Consider the following 23,560-nt stretch of genomic DNA (forward strand, 5'->3'; position numbering starts at 1 on the left):
AAAAAAATGGATAGTGGAGCTAGGTAGAAGTAAAATGGATTGTCTCATTCGCCCATACCAATATTAAATCAACTGCTCCACAAGTGTATAGCTTATGTTAGGTTTTTGTTATTTTCATTGTGTCTTTTGTAATATAAATAATATAGATGTACATAAATACCTTGTTATTAAAACTGTCTGAATATTTGCTAATTATGTTTGTTTTTTAGGTTAGTCTTCTTTGTTTTTTCTCAAATGTAATTTCAAAAAAGTATATTGTTAAGTGTCCTCGGCACGGCAAACCCCAGTGAGGTCATATTATTTTTATTATTAATTATAGTTTGTAAGCGAAAAATATAAATAAGTAAATAAATGATGATGATGAATAGTAATTATTATAATTATCTAGGTTTATTTTTAGTAGACTAATAGATTTAATAAATATCCGAAGTTAATAGGTTTCGCTGCTAGCTGATGTCCATATTTCCAGAAGATAGCTTCGTAAGTCAATTGTGTAGAAACTTAAGCTCGACATTTTTCCTTTATGGGATCTTCGGGAATTCCCAACTTACTCGTATCGGATGCAATGCAGCGAAGTTAAGCTCCTTTGCGCTTTGATCTAACTTCAGAAACTAAGAAAATATTTCAAGTAAAACAAATTAGCAAAATTAGATGGAACTTCAGGTCACCCAGAGCTCAAGCAAAATCTGAAACTAAGGTTCAGTTTAGTTTAATCATACATTCGGAATATATCATAGGTACTTTCTTTTTTTAAGACTTCAAAAAGTTGCATAGTCAATAGACTCTCGGCCGAAATAAAGAATAGTGATATGAATAAAGTTATTTTTTAAAATCTTTTTCTTAAATTCTAAGTTTAGTGTGTAAAAAAATGGAAACCAAACAATTTTAAAGCAGTGTTAAAAAAAGTGATTGTTTATTATTATTTTATATATTTCGGTATAAAAAAAACTTGATTTACATGTATTTAATTTTTTGAAACTTTTATTTTATTGATATATTTAAGATTTTTTTTATATTAATGCAAACATTATTATATTGTGTTACCAAAATTTTTAAAGAGAGAAATCCCTACAAAAAAACTGCTTTTGCAGTTTAGCGGGAATTAAAAAAATTGTTCAAAAGAATGCTTAAGTAAAAATTTTCGATAAAAAAAATAAATTAAAAAAATAAAGCTGGGCTGCTTTCACAAACGCGTTATTAAGTAAAAATGATATTTATGTACGAAAATGTGTATATTTGTATTAAAATTTAAAGTGTCTTCAACCTGTAATTGAGCATAGTTAGAGTAAAAAATTGTGTTTATATTATATTGTTCATACAGAAAACTTAATTTTATAATATGAGGAATTTTAGTGCTATGGAAAGCTGGACTTATAAAATGTTATCTTACACGCGGTAAAAATTAGAGCATTTAATAGTACCGCGAAATTTCTCAAATACGTACGAAAAAAATAAATAAAACTGAACTACTTCGAATTTAGTCAAAGAATCAACCAACGATAGTGTTGTGATAGATTTCCGGTTTGTGGGAAGTCAACTCATCAATTCAGCAGAAATCTTTGACTAAACCTTGTAACGTTACACGATGAATAATTTCAAAATTACAAAACTTTAAAAAATCATATTGCTGATAAAACTATATACAAAAATAAAAATAATAAAACAGTTGGATTAGCTATGAAAAAAAATTGCTCATTAGGCCATTGTTAACAATAAAATTTACATTAAATTAAAATATAAATTATTACAATAGAACTTCATCAACTATTATTGTCAGTAAACACCACATATACATTTTCCATCTATTCAGTTGTAAATGTCGTTATCAATCAAGTATTTGATAAATAAAATGAATAAAGGTTTTATATTTAAAGCATTTACTTTGTGATTATGCATTATATTAATTAAATTATAGTAAAAATACTTTGATTTATACTTTGGGAACTAACCGTTGTCAAAGGAACACGTAATAGCTCAGAAACCGATGGGTAATAAAATTAATAAAAAGTGGTTAAAATACCACCAATAAGTGTTTAGTTTTATTAAATGAAAAATGCATGTTTATGTTTATTTTTTGCTATATGGCTTGAATAACAAAATCAAATCAAAATATACGAAAATCAAAAAAAAATCCTCAACGGGAAAATACAACCAACATATTTTATTTTGTAACATATTCCACAGATTAAATACAAATTTTGAATGGGAATAAATTAAACAATTCCATCTTAAATTTAAGAAAAAAATATACCAAAGTAGCTTTATTTTGCAATATTGTACAAGGTATCGAGTGTTTATTTTTAAGACGTATTATAAAAGTTGGGCCGAATAATAAACATAATATGATTGTTTTTGCCGTTAAATTCGCGGTATACTTCACTTAAATCCGTACCAATAAAAGCAAATACGAAAATGACATGCAATATTTTGGGATTTAAGGAAACCGGATTGCCGTAAATATATTCCTTCGCTATGAATATCTTGTTTTACGAGCCGTAAATTAAACGTAAATACGAGATGTTATGGTTTCGAGAAGCTCCCAACCCCCTATGTTGGTATACAGCGTAAACACTTTGGATGAAACGTTTCAATAAATATGAGGATATATTAAAGAAAGTGTAAGTTCAAAGACGACTAAGGGATGGAATTTAAACTCGATTACTTTTGTTTCTGTAATTAATTCACTTTTATATAAATTTGTTTCGACACAGAGGGAAACATTTTTGAGAAGGCATTCGGAAGTCTAGGCATTTACAGGGCTTATGACCTGTCATTGGCTAGTTAAATTTATCGGTTGTAGGTGACAGGTCATAAGCCCTGTAAATTCCTTGACTTCCATATTCCCTTCTCAAAAATGTTTTTCTTTCTGTTGCGACAAATTTAGATAAATAGCTTTTAGAAAAAAACATTTCAACAAGATTTTTTTAACTTTTAGAATTTCATTAGTAAAAAATCATAATCTGTATAAAGCGAGGGTTGCCTTTTATGTTTTTACAATCAAACAATAGATGGCGTTAGTGAGTGGTGGCATCACTGTATTTGTGAACATTGACGTGTGTTTTTGCGAAGCCAGTGGCAACTTAGTAATTGACCGATTCGTTTGTTGATAGTAAACGTTTAATAGAAGCAAATGCCTCAAGCCAACACCGACTTATAAAATATACCCAATCATCGGAATTGCTCCACCACACATTCGAAGAAGTACAGCCGCAGAAGCAGAGAGGTACAAACACACATACGATCCTAGACATCCCCTACACCACCAACAGCCTCGCGTCTGAGATCTAGAAACAGTTTTATCAAAGCCACCTCCTCTGTTGAATCCTCACAACAGCGGAGAGAAGAACTATGGCAACAGGATCGTGGAGTGAGACAGTGGATGGATCCAAATGAGGGTATCCGAGGAGGTGAACACCTACCATACTCTCTATGGATCGCCCTCAATATATTACGGGTCGGTGTTACACAATGTAAAAAAAATCTCCAAAGGTGGGGGTACCTCTCTAAAGATGATATATTGTGTGATTGCGGCGCGACCCAGGACAACAGCCACCTATTGCCATGCCCGCTCATGGAGGAAGGCTGCACTTCTGGGGACCTAATTGTGGCAAACGGCAAGGCGATATCTGTCGCCGCATATTGATGTGGCAGGATATAATTCAACCGGACGCGCCAATTAAGTATAGATGCAAATTTGGGCAAAAATGGAGATTATTTTTTTATGTAATTTCCCTTTTTGAGTTTTTGCGAATCGTTGATTATTCTGGTATTTTTTCACTTCGCATTTTATTAATCTTTCTGTTTATTTTTTTTTTTTAAATCTATGTTTTTTTTACCATTTATCTTTTAACGCTTTTTGAGTGCCTATTTGTAATTTTATAAGTTACTTTACTGTTATTTATAATTTATTTTTAAATTATATTTTTTATAAACAACTGTACTCTGTTTACTTCTGTGTAAATATTTGTTTTAGTATGTATTTTCTCTAAACATGTAAAAAAGCAAAAATGTCATTTATTTGAATAAAAAAAAAAAATAAAAAAAGTTCTTAACATATACCAAAATATTATATAAAGGTACACAATGTACATACATTAGGTAACTTTTAATTTCTCTCCTAGGTGGTGGAATCCAGCCTTGTTTACTAGTATTTGGATTGAGTTTTTTTTTTTACTGCTTTGCTTATGCATACAAAGCTTTTTTCCCTTGTCTGTATATATTGCACAATAGTTATTTTCCATAGGTCTGGGTCTGACCCTTATTATTATTTTTCATTATTATTACTAAGGTCTTTATAAAATCAACGTATCTTTCCGCAGTGGCTTCATTTTTTATTTCCTTTTCAGGGTTTTCAAAAATTTGGTCGTATTGTGCGCACATTTGTTTTGCAGTTTAACCACTCGGCGTCAGACATAGGACTATCATGTAATATATGAAGGAAGTCCTGAGAGATGAGTCCATCACAAGGGCAGTATTTGTTAATATTAATGCTCAATTAATACCAATAGAGCTGAAATATTGATAAGTTTATGTAGTCTCTGAAAAGGCGAGTGAATATACGTGTATAAAGTATTGGCAAATTAACAGTTATGAGATTCGTTTAATCAAGTATATCCAATCCGACTTTCCATCAAAATAATAAAACAAAGTTATCCATAACCAATTGTCCTTTTACTAGATTGTATTATATTAGATGTATGTATTAGCTCGGTTTGAATTTAAATTTCTTGTATCATGACAAATGTTTAGGATTCAAAGTTCCTTTTGATATTCACTTTATAGTTGTCACATAGCTGGGAATAAAATAATAGACATTACGTCATCAGGGAACATGTCTCGAGGCAGATCGATGTGCCGACTTGCAAGTATTTAGGAGGTTAAGGAAGATTGATCGAAGTTTAAACCGATTGTAAGCAGTTTATACATATTAAGATTACTTGGCATATTACAATACATTGTTTCAATGGATTTGGATTTTAAAAAGATTGTGTTTTCTGTAGCGATATAAAACATTTTTCTTGATACAATTTTTAGCATCTTACACATACTCAATTATGGTTTATGCTTATGAACTTTACAAGAATCTAAATACAGGTCATAAATAGGTCGCACTAAGATTGTTATATTATTTTATTTAAGAAGTTCATAATATTTTAAAAGTTCGGAATATTATATTATATTTAATTTTAATTTTGATAATCTCTCTCATCATTTTCCATCAGCACTCAATGATGCATTGCCGAATATAGCCAAAAAACTGTAATCGGCGGCCTTCTAGGACATTAAAAGCCCCCTTCACTAAATCAGATTTGTTTTACAAGTCTTGTGGCCATTTTGCAAATCCTCTTGCAAAAACAAATTTTAAGTTTTAATCAAAGCATTACTTTTAAAATAAAAATACTTGCGTTAATTAGCAATTACTTTTACTGCTTTCAATGACCCAATCACTGTCAGAACACCTCAGTCCATAAAGTAAATTTGCAATACAAACGGTAAAACTTTTTACGTATTATTCATGGCATTTTTTATTTTATACACAACTAGCGAATCTGACTGACGTTGTCCTGCCCGAACGATGGCAAAAGACTTTTTATTGATAAGTAGGTACCTAGGTACTTGTTTGTGAGTAAATTCCAAAACTAAAAATTGTTAATATTCAAATATTGAACTTAAGTAGGTACTTGTTTTTGGTTGAATTCCAAAACATAAAATAAATATTTTTTTAAACATGGCATTCTTTTTGCAAACGTCAAACTCCGGTCTTCTCACTAACAGAGGGATGTACTTATGTAGAAATACGATTAAAAAAAATTAACTGAATTTAGTATTATTTTAGTATTACCAAAAATACCAGAAATAAACGGGTAGAAATTGTAAGGAATTTAAGGATAGAATCTGATTGAAATCCACAAAAGGCGAATGCTGTTTATAAACATTCGAAAACAAACTTTTCTCTACGCAAAAAAATATATTTTCATTTTTTTGTAATTGCATTCTCCTCGAATGTAACCCTTGTAGATCGATAATACATTTATGCTCGAATAAAACATTTATGCTCCGTACTTCTTTTTAACATATTAGATTGAAGATTTTAATATCTACGAACACGCATAGCGCAAAGATCTATATTTCTCTGAAAATCACACGTAAATTGGTTAAGCCGTTTAGGAGGAGTTCAGTGACATCACACGTACAAATGAATTATATATATGTATATAAAGATATAACATCATTTTATTAAAAGACTTTGAAAATTACAAAGTTCACATTATAATAGACCGTAGACTGTAGAATAATATACTGAAATCTCCAAAGAGATGTAGAAATCATTTGCGAAAGGCGGAATATAAAAATTCAAGAATTTTTAATTTTACCGAAATAAATATTTTTTTATGAAAGAAATTCCTCTTGCAATACAAAAATAAGAGTTCTGTGCCTGGGCGGACGAAGATAAAAGTTGTGTGTATAAAATAGAACCAAAATCCAGAATTCAAAGTGCAACAATAGATGACTAAAGAGACGATTTCGTTTCATTAATCGGTTTTTCTATCAAATTAAAAAAACGCTTAAAGGATTTTCATTCGGGGTTGTAAAAAAAAAGTTGATGCAGGTTTTAAATGAAAACATCCTCCTGAATAATTTTTCCCGCTTGTTTCTTGTTGCACACTTTTTAAGCAAAAACGAAAACAGTTTTTTACAAGCACTGCTCGTCAATCTCACGGGTCAGGAAAAACATTTTTGTCATTTTTAAATACTCTTTTCTTGTTTTGTTTTTATTTCACGTGTTGAGTATTGTGCTAGTAAAATGGTGCTTTAATAATGAAATATTTATGCGAAAAGGTATTATTTTACAGGCACGTTGTTATTTTACCTAACCATATTTTGGTTTTATCGAAATATTTGTTAATACCATATTTCACCTCCTAGGGAGGGAGGTATTATTTATATAGTACAGCAAACATGGATATTATTTTAGAGAGTAAAATATGGAAATCTAGGCATTTAGAGAGTTTTTGACTTATCATTGGCTGGTTTTATTGACCACTTTATACATTGTGTAATATTCACCGCATCAACAATCAACAGATAGTTGAATTAAAGAAATATGGATGTACAAACATTGGCAAAATGGTAAATGTCATAAACCCTGTTAATGCCCACACTTCCATATTTCTTCATATAAAATATTGTAAATATCTCTTGTAATACTATTATGTTATTTTACATTTTCCGTTAATGTACTTAATTAATTATTTATAACAATAATTGAAAAAAAATAAATTCAATATTTTCGGCACTGAAATAGGAATCTATGTTTTAATAGATGTATTTTAGTTGGAGACAATTACTAGTTTTTATTTGGTAGAAATAAATCGATAATTAATCTACGCAAAAACAAAATGAACCATCACACCGTTTCTCGGTAAGGCTAGACAGAGAGGATAGAACACCAAATCACTATTTCTTTGCATATAAGTCTCGCTTCACGTATAAAAACTTTTTATGCACGCCCGCAAATTATTCCGACTTTATTTATGTCCATCCTCCAATATTTATTGGATTTGGCATGTCTTTCTCGGTTTTCTATTTTTAATCCACTATTTCACATTCATTTTTATTTACATTCAGAACATTACAGAGATCCAACTAATTCTAAATACAAAACAAAATATAGCAAAAATATTTATTACATCTAGATCGCGTACAGAATATAGCGTATAAACAAAATATAGCGTACAGATTTATTAAATCTGAAAGTCTGGAAGTCACATTTTTTGCAAAATTGAGTTATAAATGCCGTTTTGTTCATATATTCAGATTCTATTCATGCTAAAAATATGCGAGTCCTCCGGTATACCACTACTCAAATTGTTTGTTCTAAAATACCAGTAGTGCAGTAATTATACTCATGCTTTCAACAAAATTCATCAGTTTGCTGGTATTAAAGCAGTGGATACCAAATAAATATCCACAATTTTCATAACAAACTACCTCTGACGTAGCGAGGGATTTTGCACAAGATTAAGTTTTATTGTCACAATCATAATCGTACTATATTTATTATTAATATTTAAAGCATTAACTTTGCTGTGAAACTTTTTACCAAATATTTGTAAATAATTTATATATGTATATAACCACTAACCGAATTTTCCATGTTAACCTGTTTCCAGATGTACCCGCCTTTTCATCCGGACACTAATTAAACCAACATGCAAAATCATGCAAAACATGCAAAAAATATAAAACAAACATTATATGCATTTAAATAAGTAACCCTTACTTATTAGGTTATGAAAATATTTGTTGATTTGGGAGAAATAGTTGAAAAAAAGAGAGAGAGCGCATGAAGGGAAGGGCGGGAGTTCAATAGATAAAGATTGATCATTACAATTTAACATCGTATAATGGGCTATATTGAAAGGTTGTTTGATTTTATTAATCCATATTTGGCAGCCTCCATCAAATAATGGTTTAGACACTTGACTCACTCACGGAAGGTTTCAGGTTCGATTCCCGCTGAGAACACAAAAATTAAATGTGATTTTTCTCAAGTCTGGGTATTCTTTGCTGTAATTCACTATTGTGATTGGGCCTTCTGGCCTGTTGTGGTGCAAATAAAAAAAAACATTAAAAAATATATTTAATACAAAAATTCGAAATTTGATATTTTAAAACAGCACGCGACCATGAACTTCTATAAAGAGATTTATCGGGACTTTTTATTTTATTTGTATTTTTTTTCCACGAAAGAAAAAAATCGTCTAATGAACAATTTCGATTTCTAACGGAATTAAGAGCATAGTTTTCTGTGTGCGGTAGAACTCAAAAATCCCTCAGTAAAAATCCTGAAAAACTAAATTTTTGGGAGATTAGCCCATCACGTGGCTGATAAGAGATTTTTACCACCACGCAGGATCCCTAGCACCATTTATGGCAGGGTCATCTTAATGTGCGTATATAAACGTTTTATTATCACTGCAATATGTAATTTGGTCACGTGGAACGAATGGACGACGAAAGAATGGGAAAAAAAACAATCTATGCGGACGACTTAGGAATTTTATATGAAAACAAAAATGACATTGAAACGACTAAAACCATCAACAATGACGTGCAAAAACTATTAGAATGGACAAACAAAATCTTCTTAACACTAAATGCCAAGAAATGCAATATAATACATTTCGAAACACAAAAGAAGAACCATGACATGAACATAAAAATAAACAACGAAACTCATAAAGAACTAGAACATGTGACTTACCTAGGACAATGGACAGACAATTAAAATGGACAAAACACATAGACGGACTCACTAAAGTAATAGCATCACTACATAGCCTCTTCTACAAAATTAAAGATTTTATACCAAGAAAGGAAAATATTATGATGTACGAAGCCTATGTCAAAAGTAAATTGATTTACATGATCGCCTTCTGGGGAACTGGTAACAAGACAGACATAACAAGAGTACAAAGACAACAAAATAAAATTCTTAAACTAACATACAACCTACCCTACCTGACTTCTACGACTGAGCTGAACAAAAAAACACACCAGTTTGACATAAACTACTTGACTAAAATTGAGACCTTAAAAATTGTGCACAAAATAACACTGGGAAACATACAAGACGACGACATAATATTAGTAAAAAATGCTGACATACACAAATATAACACCAGACAACAACAACACTATCATATTGAAAAAGCAAAGACAAACACAGGACAGTCAAAAATACTATATAATGGACTTAAACACTACAACGACCTACCTTACTACTTGAAAACTTTTACTGGAGACAAATTTAAAATCCATCTGAAAAAGCACATGATGACTGAACTAACTAGACTAGACGAGACATAAAATGACTAGACAATATTAAATTTCTAATGTAACCCTAACGGGTTTTTTAAATTTTTAAATAAATAAAAAAAAAAAAAAGTATGTAAGGCGAAAATGAACAGCAACGTGAGACGAGGATGACCAAGGAGGATGTAGCATGATCAGATAAACCAAAATCTCAAGTCTGGTCATGTCAAAAGCAGGCAGAACCGAAGGGCATGTATGACAAGATGTATGAATGTGGAAGAGGCTAGGATTGTATGCCAGGATAGACGTGTGTGGCGGTCCATTCTCTCTGCCTACCCCTACGGGGAAATGGCGTGATGGTGGCAGTAGTAGTAGTAATATGTTATTCCCCGGATTTGATCTGACATATTTGTTTACTACCATCTTCCTTGGAGTAGTCATATTATTGCACGTATATTAAAATTATGATAAAACAGATCTTAAAATCAAATCAAATCTGAAATCATGTGGACAACTTTCCACTATAAATGTAAAAATAAAGCATAAACATATTTCATAAATCATTTTCTTGTATTTTCTGGGAAGTAATCTTTGACAGTTCTATTCAATATTCCGTTCCATTATCTCTTTTCCTGACTTCGAAAACTAACACCTACGTAAACTGATCGTGACGTGGGTAAGACATGTGGACAGAAGAATAGATTAGACTTGGGGCCATCCCCTTTGGAAACTTTCAAACAAGGACCAAGTAGTTAAAGAACCGCAATACTGTCGTTTAGAAAGAAAAAATATTTATTTGAGCGACCAATAAATCAAATTTGTACAAAAAAATTTAATTTACGTCAACCGGTTTTAAGGTTAACGAGTTGAAGTGCTTTATGACAGAAGCGGTTTAAAAAAAAAGTTGTGAAGAATACTTCAAGTTTCCCTCTTTTTCTACTCACCTACAATGATTTTGATGCTATTTTACTTTCGGCAAATTCTTAAAGATAAATAATATAACTGTTTAATTGATTAAATCAACCCGTATGCTGAGTAATTCCTCAAAGTTTAAGATGAGTCGAGGTTAAGTCAAGGCCGGTCCTCAACTCAACTAAAACTTACCCTTGCAGAGTCACTTCCTTAAAATTTGAACTGCATCTAACAAATTTCGAAGTCAACGGCGCGGAGCGGCGTAGTGCATAGAATCGTATTATGTATTTCGGTATCAAAAAAGACTTCATTTGCTTGTATTTAATTTTTTTAAACATTCATTTATTGATATATTTAAGATTTCTCATATTTTTATGTAAACATTATTATATAATGTTACCAAAATATTTAAAGAGAGAAATCCCTGCAAAAAAATTGCTTTTTGCAGTTTGGCGGGAATTTAAAAATTGTTCAAAAGAATGCTTATGTAAAAATTTTCAATAAAAAAAAAAAAACCTGTTTTTAAAAATCTTTACAAAATAAGTATACAATCACAAAATGGTTGGTACATACATAAATTATAATAACGTTTCTCCCTCTCTAATAAACTCGTAACGAAAACTCGTGTTTAGAGAGGGAGTTCGTTTTACATTTGTTTTTATACACCAATATACATAATGTCTACACTTACATGTGTTGTATTTTATTAACATTTCATTTTTACTATCTAAAACAAATTCCTTAAAATTGAATATTATATTCTAAAAGATACACAATTTTCTACTATATGGAATTCAGGATAGGGTGGGTCTTTAGATGTTTTAATATTTGGTATTGATTTTACGATTTCTGGAAGATTATTTTTGAAAAAACTCCAGCTCGGAAAAAGGAAATTTCCTAAGTATATCAATATTAAGTAATAAAATAAATCTAAGCGATAAATTAAAAATTGATTTTGAAAACGTTTTCAAACAGAGAAAAGTCTAAAAATTATATTGCAAGTAAAAAAAAATCAAACTTGATTAACAACTATCAAATCCAGAGCCAAATATTTGTCATATACTCATACTTATAACATTAACATATCTGTGGAGTCTGGGGATAGGCGAGTATGTAAATGTGATAGTTGATTCTAGAACTTGCAAAATCAAAAGGAGATTTATGACGAGAATGTTGACCAGGTACACCATTTCAGTAAATCTGGACAGTCAATAAATGAGTCGATTACTTTTTTGGGGTGCCTTATCAGTCTTCCCGAAGTCGGCGATCAATACATCGAAAGCATCTTGGTCCTGCGCTACTCCGCAGCCAGGACAACTGCTTGTTGGATGTACTCACCATAGTGATTCCCGGGAAAAGATGACCAGAGTGGTTTCTCGTTGCCTTCTCTCGTGGATTTTTCTGTCGGGGTTACCTTCCCTTAGCTAGATAGTTCTGGTTTGGAGGCGCCAGAAACTCGCCTTTCGTCCTCTCGTTTTCTGCCGTGATCACACCGTTATGTGGGGGCAATGTGATCCCCCGGGCAAATGTGATACAAACTCCGTGTGATTCCATAGTCCGGGGTTCGCGACGTGGACGCTTACGAGTTGGACTAGTCAGTAGTGTTGCCGGTGGAGTGCAACTGGGCGTTTGCAGCATTTTATAGAATCACACCCTCCAGCAAGATGTGATTCACTGCGACCCTACTGACAGTTTGATTACTTTATAAAAGAATAATAAACAGGTCTGTTAAAAGGCTTCTATCAGGAAGTTTAAAGAGATTTGAAAAGGATAATCATTAATCATCGTGCATAGGACACTGGATTAAAACATCAATCGTAGCATATCTTGATCAATTTGTTACATGAAGGTAAGGTGATCAGTCTTACGCTTCAGGTACCAGTGTCCAGGAACTATGAAATATTCTAGTGTGAAAACACCGTTTTAAATAAATATTTCATATCAGCCGTGTCGGGAATCGAACCTGCGATCTCTTGCATAGAAGGCAAACGCGCTGAGCATTACACCATGAGGCTAAAGGATAAAAATGAACTATTTTTTAATAAAGCTGCTAAAATTTGAAGTTTACAATTAATATATTTTAGATATTTCTTCTTGACGAGCTCTAGAGAATCAGAATGTACGCTGTAATGGATTGACTAGACTGGAGAAATATATTCTTGAATTTTTCCCAGGGAACAATAAAATTACTTGATAAGAATAATATTTTTTAATTAACTATTTACCCTTTGGATAAATCCAAATATACGTAGCGCTTCATTTGAGATCTTGTTAATATGGTTGAAATTCACGAATTTCGTAAGCTTCGTATAAACCTATTTGTTTTTACATTTTGTTGAAAAATTGAAATAAATTAAAAATAAACAAACCAAAACAATTTTAATCACATTACAATAACTTTCAATCACTTAATATAAAAAGGTCACAAAAATAAATTTTTACAAATGTCCGCCCCTTTGATGTTGAAACATGATTTGCAATTTAATTGGTTCAAAGGCTACTGATATTGAAAGCCGGAAATTGTATTACGAACCCCCGAATACTTGCTAAGTAAATAATTCAATCACATTTTACCGGTCACGGTATTTAATAGGGGATGATTGTAAAACTGAATCTGATTATTGAAGTTTACTACTAAAAAATTACAAAGAGAAAAGTTAATAATTGAATTTTTGACATCGTCATTTAATTTAAAGATTAATTATTTATTTAATGGCAGGCAATCGCATTTACCGGTACCTACCCCACGAGGCTAAATAATTTTTAATCGATTTTCTTTTGGAGGATTTTCACCTAAAAATAGCCTCTAAACGTACCAGTTGGACAGATCATATATTATGTAGGTACCGTTGTAATAGATACATCCTTTAAAATAATATTTCTTTTGCAATTAGGTAGGTATTATTAAATTGTTAAATACTTGAATTTAATTACCTGATTTTAGAATAATGTCTCAAACTAATATTTATGGAGAAGTGTATCATGTATTCGAATTTATAACTTTTCCACACACAATAAAATACATGTAATGTATTTTTAATATTTAAAGAATGAACTTTGTGGTCATAAATTTAACTAAATGTTATTTAATATTTGTATATAACCACTTACCGACTTTTCTTTGTCTATGTATAGTGGGTTTTGCATGTTGGTTTAATTGGTGTCCTGACGAAGAGACGGGTACGTCTCGAAACCGGTAGACATAGAAAAGTCGGTAAGTGGTTAAAAATAAATATTTAATAACATTTAGTACATGTAATGTATTAAATAATTACAGTTGAATTTTATCAAGAATTGTCAATAAATAATAAATTGTGAATACTTAAATTTTCACTCGCCTATTTTATTTTTTTACTTTTGTTTATATACTATTTGTGTTAACCAAAATGTAAAGCCCTAAGACCATTTATAAATAATTTACGATTTGTTGTGAAGGGAAGGTAGCTCTATTGTTTCTAAATATGTCCATATTTTTTTTTCTCGTTCGTTTTCAAAATACACATTAATTACTAATTAGTTATTACTATATATATATATTCTTTCAGAGAATTCTTTACTTTGTCACGTTGTTAATATTTTTATTTATTTTTTCGTATCTGTTGTTTTGTTTAATTTACCCTTTCCTTAAATATTTTTATTTCTCACCGACACTTTATACTAAGGTATGGATACTAAGTTTGATGTTTTTTTCAAATAAAAAATGTTGTAAAAATTGTTTACTGATACTATTATCATTTTGTAAAATGTTCACTGAATCGTAAATAGGTAAATAAATAACTCAAGTTAGAAATACGAAATCGAATTTTAAAAATGTGTTCTGGACACGACATTAATCAAAATATTTTATTGTATTTTAAAACTTTTCTAAAATGGACTAAAAACGTACAAAAAGAGGTATAAATTTATCCCATTTGTCATCAATAAACGTACAAAATATGTCGTCATAATTTACAAAATAGTTACCAATTTATGAACGCTCGCACCTGTTGACCAAAGTAGATAAAAAAACACTGATTTCACGGAACAACTAGCAAAAAGAGGGGAAATGGCCGTTTGAAAAATTTAAATGTTGGAAAATTAAAAAAAGATTTATTTAATTAAGGAACAATGACATATAACTGGATATATATATATATATGTACAAAATTCGAATGAGTAAACACTTTAATAATCCAAAGGCCCTAATTTCATTATATTATACATTTGTCAGAAGCCATTTGGAATACGCATCTCAGATATGGAACCCCCAGTATGCCATATATATAAGTAGAATAGAAAATATTCAAAACAAATTTATAAAGTACCTTAAATACAAAACCGGTATTTCTTATGTATCTACTCTCACTGCCTCCACCTTCCATGGAATCATTTCTCTACAATACCGCAGTGTGTGCAGACCAACTAATGCTTTACAAAATTATGACAGGAATAGTTGACTGTACAGAGCTGCTTGGTTTAATAACAATACATGTGCCAGCCAGGATTTGTAGACGGTACCACCTGTTTCATGTACCAATAAGTAAAACATCGTATGTTAAAAATGCTTTTCTTCGTAGGACTTTTTCAGTGTACAATACAAAATTTACCAATATAGATTACACAAACATTACTCTGTCAGATTTAAAATTTACACTAAAAATGCATTATGTAACTTAGTAGACATAATAATAAATATGTACATCTCCCCTCCCCTCCTTATCCTCTCTTCAAGCATTTTTGTCCTTATCCCGCCCAATTTACAGTAACTTAATGTTCTTAAAATAAATATGAAAAAATTCTTTTATAATTGAGTATATGAAAATAACATTTTAATAAGTATAAATTATATGTATTTATTTGATATGTAATATATTTTCTTTACTAACTTTGTATACTATGTGGAAATCTGTTATTAGTTCTGAGTTTATACACTATATCTGTTTGGTTACTATAAATATGTATGTAGAACTGTTGATTTCCCAAATAAAATAAAATAAATAAAATAGATAACATGCAGAATAATAAATTACACTTATAATATTAATAGGCTACCCACCTACCCTTGATAATTCCACGGTTAACAGCATTTAATGTGTTTCAAAGAATAATCTAATTAAATGGACAATAAAAGACAAAAGCTACAGAAACTGTTGTAGAAGAAAAACAAGAAAAAAATACTCATGTTTTGGTTTAGATTATAAAACAATGTAAATATAACAAAGTTGACTTGGTTTTTATTAAGTTTACGTTACGTTATGTTATTTTATAAATTAACCTCGTTTTGACATTCTAATTTCATGAATTCTGATATCGACATATTTATGTAGGTTTGTTCGAGAGGCGACCGGTTTCAACGTTGACATGCGGATCGGCATCCATACTGGCAATGTATTATGTGGCGTGCTGGGTCTGCGGAAATGGCAGTTTGACGTGTGGAGTGACGACGTCACGCTCGCCAATCACATGGAGTCTGGAGGAATCGCTGGGTAAGCACTCCCACTATTATTTCGTACCGAAGTGTGAAATTGGGATCTAGAATGATTTATAGAGTTTGATATGTACGATTTATTTGGTCAGAACCAATGTCACAATTCCCGTTTATAAACGTCTTGTAATAAAAACGCTAGATTAGTATTTCTGTATTTTTTTAGAACAGTAAGCGTACAATTTAGTGTAGGTATGCATGCGTGCGTTCTACGTTAGAGTCTAAAGTAAAATATATTTTTTAATTATAAACTGGAAAAAAACTGTAGTAAACATGAACACATGACGAGAATATCAGAAAAATATCATATACAATCTTTTAAAATGAGAAAAGGACAATCGAGACTAATAAACCATGGACTGAAATTATACAATTAACTACCAGACAAAACTAAACAAAAGACTCAGACAACCTTTACAAAAGATGTTAAAAAAATTATTATGAACGGTAGAATGTGAATTTTAAAAGTGAAAATATTTTAAAAATAATATATAAAAGTGTATGTAACCCGTAAGGGTTGATCAATGAAATTTAAATAAAAAAAATAATAAAAAAATTAACTCTTGAGATTAAAGGTCTTAAGAACACTTTGGTCAATTTTAATGTTAGAGTCTGTAAGTCCTTGAAAAACTTTTGTTTATTCTAGAGTTCGAGTCAAAAATATTATAGAAAACTTTTGTTATCTCTTGAGTTAGAGATAACCGTTTTTTGGAAAGGGTTTGTTGACTCGACAGTGAGTAAGTTCAACAAAATGCTTTTGTCGATTTAAAAGTTTTATCTAGGTCACTAATTATGCTAATTATAATTCCATAATATCTACATTTGTTTACTTACTTGTTAAACGTTTATGATAAAGTTTAAAGAAGTTATTGGTAACAATCATACGAATGTCACAAAAATTAGCGTTATTCATAATATTTATTTATATTTTCAGTTTGTCTATAAATATGTTAGTTGACATGGCTGAATATCACTGCCTAGGGTGAGAACCTAATCAAGATTGGTATATATTGTTTCTCTCTCTGATGCAATAAATTTCCGTTTTTCCAATTAAACCACTTATTTTTTTTTTCAAATTCAATTTAATTCATTATTTAACATAAGATTAATAAAAGGTAACTTAACGTTAACTAACTTATTGATATATTCGTTTATCCATTTATAATTTTTTGATAAGGTACGATTTTATTTGAACAAATAATTATATTAATACTAGCCATAATCATTTTATATTATTTTATTTTTTTTATTTACCTTAAAAAAATATATATTTACAATAAAATAGCATATATAATTGTATCGTTGTTCTCGCAAAGCCGAGGCTTGTCTGCGGGTTACATTACATTAAAGGTAGGTGCAGATTTTAATCAATAATTATAAAAATATTTATATGCGCACTTAAGATACACTTGTTCTTTCTGTCATTTTTCATTTATTTAATAGCATAATTATACATTTTTACAATTCAAAAAAAAAAAATTCACTTGTTATATTTTTACTAAAACTAACATCCCACCAAGCCACTTTTTGTAGCTTGTTGGTGTTCTAATAAGTTTTTGATGATTTAAAAAAAAACATTAAATTGTTTTCCTCGCGATTTTCACTAGGTATTAAGTTAAACAGTTTTGGTACTGCACATATAAATTCGTAAAGTATGAAAAATATTTTATTTAAATTTGACATGAAAAAATGGTCGAGTATGTATGAAAAAAAAGACTGGGAGGGTACAAAGAAAAATACAATGACTTCTTCGGAGAACTTTCAGAAAATAATTGCATACTAGAAAATAATTGAGTACTTCCCCTACTGTTTTCCGAGGTCTTTTATACGAATGCTCATTTCTTTTCGTTTCTACCTGTTGCTTTGCTCTACTCTCTTTTAAAACCCTAGCTTAAGTTTTCCTTACAGAATGGATCCTCGTTTCAAATGATTTCTTTCTTTCCTCTCAAGTTTGCTCTTAACTTTCGAAGCTTTTGTTCGGTTCTCGGTATTGCATTATTATGGAAATGCACGTTGGCGGAGCACCTTTTTTTGATTTTATGCACATAATTTTACCGAATGTAATTTACTTCTGCAGGAAAGCATTTTATTTCACTAAGATAGGATCTACGTGTTGCTTTCCACCCTTAAGGGGATAGTTAAATATAAATACGATAACAACTTCATGTATTGTTTATGAATAAACATAAATTAAAGACACCACGTTTATAAAACAATAACAAACAAACAAAGATAAAATAATGATAATATTACAATTTTTTCAATATTAAAAACGAGATAAGAACAACTTATCTCGTTTTTCGTAGGAGACTAATAAACCTGTCGTGTAATTACGAACGAGTATCAACATATGTTGCGTAAATATATAAGATACTGCAGACCCCTTGATGAATTCCACCGGCAACACGACTGACTAGTCCAACTCTTTAGGGTCCACTCCCACGCCCACGTCGTGAATCCTGGGCAATGAGATTACACTCGTAACGGTGTGATAACAGCAGACAAAGAGAGGATGAAAGGCGAAAGGCGGGTTTATATCGCCTCCAAAACAGAACCAACAAACGAAGGAAAGGTAACGCCGACAGAAAAATCCACCAGAAAAGGCAACGGAAAACCACTGGTAATCTTTTTACAGGAATCGCAAAGGCAAGTACACCGATAAGCAGTGGTCCTGGCTGTGAAATTATATAGTAGCGCCCAACAGAAATGCTTTTGCTGCAGTGATCGTCAACGACAAATCAACGAAAGATAAAATTTAATCATTTGAAATTTTGTGTTCCGCGGGCCACCCTGTACTGTTTATACCATGCGCTGGTTGAGTCAATTATATCATATGGAGTGAGTTGTTACGGGCTAACATTTACAACGTATACAAATAGGATAAAAAATTACAAATTAGATTCCTTAAAATGTTAGCAAGTAAAACCAACATAATTACTTGTCAAAATGACTACAAAAATCTTTTCCCTATGTGTAAAGTTTTGACAGTACATAATATGATATACTATCGCCTGGTAACAGAGGACTTCATGGATTTCTACAAAACGCCAATATCACATAACCATGAAACGCGCCAAATGTGAAAGGAAATTTCACAGAAAGAAGAGCTATAAATGCGTATGGAGAGAGGACCAGGGCGTATATACTTCCTCGCATAGTAAAGAGACTCCCGGACGAAATAAAGAATAGGGATATAAATAAAAACAAAGTAAAATTGGTTTTAAAAACCTTTTTCTTAAATTCTAAGTTTAGTGTGTAAAAAAAAAAAATTAAAAAATGGGGAAACCAAACAATTTAAAACAGTGTCAAAAAAAGTGTTTATTTTTTTAAATATATTTCGTTATCAAAAAAAGACAAATTTATATGCAAATACAGTGATTTTTATGTTTTACATACTATCATTGGTTTTTTTTCGATAAAAATAAAACTTTTATTTTATTGGTTCGTTAGAAGAAAATGCCACTTGGCAATAAGTCCGCCAATGTTTAATTAACATTTCAACACATGTACAAAAATATTAATTAATAAATGAATACATTAAAAATAATACACGTGCCAGCAAAATAAACGGAAAAATTATCCATAATATAATAAATAAAGGTGAATAATATTGTGTAAATTATTTCTTAAAAGCGCTTAACGCGTCTCTGAAGTTATAATTGTTTTTCGCAGTGTCTTTGTGTAGCTTGTCTACTACACAAATGACAAATAGGATTAATTATAATCATAATCTGAATACAGAATTAACATTCTGTATCCAAGGAGAAATTAACGGATACATTACTTTGATTGCAATGAAGATGTGCAAATTTGAAAAAAAAAATACAACAACAATAATTTTATTTACATTTATTGAAGCATAAGCCCCAACTCCATAGAACGGACTGAAGTCCTGTGTTGAATTGGAACGGATTTACTTAAATAATATAGTACAACAATAATATTTTAGTATAATAAAAAACATCGGCCTCGTGGTGTAATGATCAGCGCGTTTGCCTACTATGCCAAAAGTCTCGGGTTCGATTCTCGACATGGTTGACATTAAAATTTTATTAAAAAATATGTCTTTACACTAAAATATTTCATAGTCCCCTGTACTGGCACCTGATGCGTAAGACTGAACATCTTACCTTCATGTAACAAAGATAATCGATATGAGCCGTGATTAATGTACCAATGCAGTGCCTTATGCACCATTAGGTGCGGAAAGGGAATGATCACGATTATGATAATAACATAATTAATAAATTGCACATCAATATAAAGATAATAAACACAAACATTAAATTTATATTGAATCACCAACTTAAGTATGGACAAAACATATCAAAGCAGTTATAAAAAAACTAGGTTCAATTATTGGAATAATGAGAAGAACAGATATCTTTGACAAAAGTACAAAATTAATGATATACAATGCTTTTACACTTCCACATTTGTATATGGATTAATAATATGGTCGCAATGTAGTAAACATATGCAAGAATCAATACAAAAAACAATGAATGAAACACTTAAAGTAATATTCAATTTTAATTATTATTATTATTTATTATTGTGATCTTTTTTAATAAATCTACTAGAACTACAAAATTATATAGAATAACAAAAATGCTCAATCTAGAGGAATTGATCTACACAGAAAAAAATTATGTTTAAGATGACAAAGAATAAAATAAAGACAAATATTAAATTTAATTTAAACTACAACATACATAAAATAAATACAAGAGCATCAAATAATTTAACTTGCGAACAACCCAGGACCAACAGAAAAAGAAACAGTTTTTTGTATACAGCAATAAATTTTTACAATTCCATTTCCAATGATTTAAAAAATATACAAAACATATACGTACTTAAAAAACACCTAAATAAAACAGTTCTTACAGCCCGTGTGACGAGTGATATGTGATGGTATTTTATTGATTTTTTATTTAAACTATTGTGTTATTATGTAATATCCCCTCATACCAGCACTTTTGCTGATTGGGAATATTTCGTACTAATAAAATATGTAATAAAATGTAATATGTAAAGTCTAAAAACCTTGTATTTTGTCATAAATAAATAAAAAAAAAAAAAAAATAAAAGAAATTAAAAAAAAAAAATTAACTCAATTCCTTCCCACCAAGGAAAATTTAGTCCTGTGCCAGGATAACAATGGGAAGTTAACATTTATCTTCAATTTTATCTACTAAGTAAAATAAAGTTTTCTGCATGAAAAGTACAATATGCATACATTTTTTTCTTTTAAACATGTTCAATTATAGGTTACCGATTTAGGTACTTTAAATGTCCATGTAAATCATGTAAAGCAGATTCCCAAAGTGGTCTATATCGACCCCCAGGGGTCTATGACAACCTGCAAGGAGTCTACGTCAACGAAAAAAAAATTTGGGGGTCCAAGAAATGAAAATGGGGGTCCATGATAGTGGATCTCAACATACACTGATATATTATAATATAAAGACATTTACATTATTTATAAAAGTACTTATGAAGTAAACAAATTATTATAAACGATTATAAAATTGTGTACGTTGAGGATGTGGGCAATATAGCGAGGAAATTTTTAATTTGCTTTCCATCATCATACCTAGTGGAAAGGGTGTGCAGCGCTGTTACCAATCTCCTAACGAAAAAAAGAAACAGACTGGACATCATTGGCCGAGGAGATTTAAGATTAAACCTGACAAAATTGACGCCAAATGTTGATAATTTATTATTAAAGCATCAGGTTCATCCTTCCCACTAAAAACATTTACTTATTGCTTAGTTTATTTTATGTTACGTTTATTTTATATAACAGATACAAAATTTTCAATCTTCAATTTAATGTGTATAACAAAAGTTAGGAGCATAAATGTTTTATTCATTTCCCGGGTTGCTTTCGACGAGAATGCATATGTTCAAAAATCGGGAAGGAGTTATTTTTTTGCAAATAAAACAAGTTAATATTTAAATGTATACAAACAGCATTAATTTTTTTGTGAATCTCAATCAGATTCTTTCCTTAATTTTTTTATTATATCTATCCATTTATTTATTTTTATTGGATTTTTGATAATTCTAAAAAAGTATTCATTGATATTTAATACATTTTTGAAAATCGTAGTTCTAAAGTAGAGTAGAGTTTGACTTTTGCAAAAAAATCTGTATTTAAAGAATGCATATTTTTTGTTTTGGAATTCAACAATTAAAGGTACTTACTGAAATTCAATATTTGAATATGAATAATTTTTAGTTTTGATTTTCAATCATGAAAATACCTGGGTACTAACTTATCAATAAAAAGTCCTTTTCCTATTACCCGAACAGTTTTATACGCTTTCACGACAGAATCAGGCATTTTTCTTATTAATTCTTTTGGTTTCGAATTAAATGTCAATCTCACGTCAAAACCCGGCTGGCGGTTGAAGAATAACTAAATTCGCGCTACGCATAAGTTGAGTGTCATAATTTTAGAGGGCTCAGAGTAGAACGCGGTCTGAATTTTATTCATTAAAATGTATTTTCGTATTTTTTCCCTAGATTATGGCACTAGAGCAGTGTTTTTTTCACAATTTTGATTTGAGTATACCGAGGATTCTTAGCCAATCACATGAGGAGATAAATAGAAAAACGAATCCTTATTTTGAATACCTACATAAATAGCTTGAAAAGGCAAAAATAAAAAACGTGTGTCCTTATTTCTTTATTCATCTGGTTCTAGGAAAAAAAATGTTTTATGACCAAAATGAAAATTTTTTTTTCGCATATCAGAACAAATAACCCTTAAAATTTTTCCTAAAATATTTCTAAAAATGAAAAAAACCTTAAGTTCATGAATAATTTGCCGTTAAAACCTTCTGAGAAGTTCGTGAATAATTGACCTTTTGAGATAACAATACATGCGCAAGTCGCTTGCGTCGTTGCTTGGCGTTGTTTTGACATTTCAATTTCTGCTCGCTGTGTTTCGATATTCCATGTATTAGAATTGCGTGCATAATTAAATGTATTATTAATATATTGAAATAACGTTTTAAAATCAATCTAACTTGCAAGTTTTTAGTTTCAGTCATTTTTATTCATTAAAAAACTATGCCACGTCTTCGTGAACGAAGAGTAAATATACTAAAACAAACAAATAAAATGTAACAAATTCTTTAAAAACAAGAATTGAACGGCGCAGGATAACGATATATATATATTTATATATATTTTTCATTAAGGAAAAACAACAGTTGTTATATAAGAATACAAAATATAAAAAATAGTACATACATCCAGTTAAATTTTTTCACAATTTTGCTTTGGGCAACAGCAAATCACACAATGGCAAAATAAAAAGGTTTAAATGTCAAACTCAATGTCAAACGTCAC

At 30.3% G+C, this 23,560-nt stretch overlaps 1 protein-coding gene across 1 annotated transcript in view; it reads left to right on the forward strand.

Annotated features, from left to right (window-relative positions):
- Positions 1–16,196, forward strand: part of LOC148282172 (adenylate cyclase type 2-like) — a gene marked incomplete at its 3' end in the record, with an annotated part of 85,541 nt that extends 69,345 nt beyond the window's left edge. The window contains exon 5 of the mRNA XM_088225529.1: positions 16,038–16,196. Within this exon, the coding sequence (XP_088081655.1) occupies positions 16,038–16,196 (159 nt within the window). The remainder of the gene's footprint in view (positions 1–16,037) is intronic.
- Between the last annotated feature and the right edge of the window lie 7,364 nt (positions 16,197–23,560).

The sequence above is a fragment of the Micrasema longulum genome, unplaced genomic scaffold (assembly GCF_059751315.1).
Source record: "Micrasema longulum isolate JH-2025_06_02 unplaced genomic scaffold, ASM5975131v1 h1tg000368l, whole genome shotgun sequence".
Lineage (NCBI taxonomy): Eukaryota > Metazoa > Arthropoda > Insecta > Trichoptera > Brachycentridae > Micrasema > Micrasema longulum.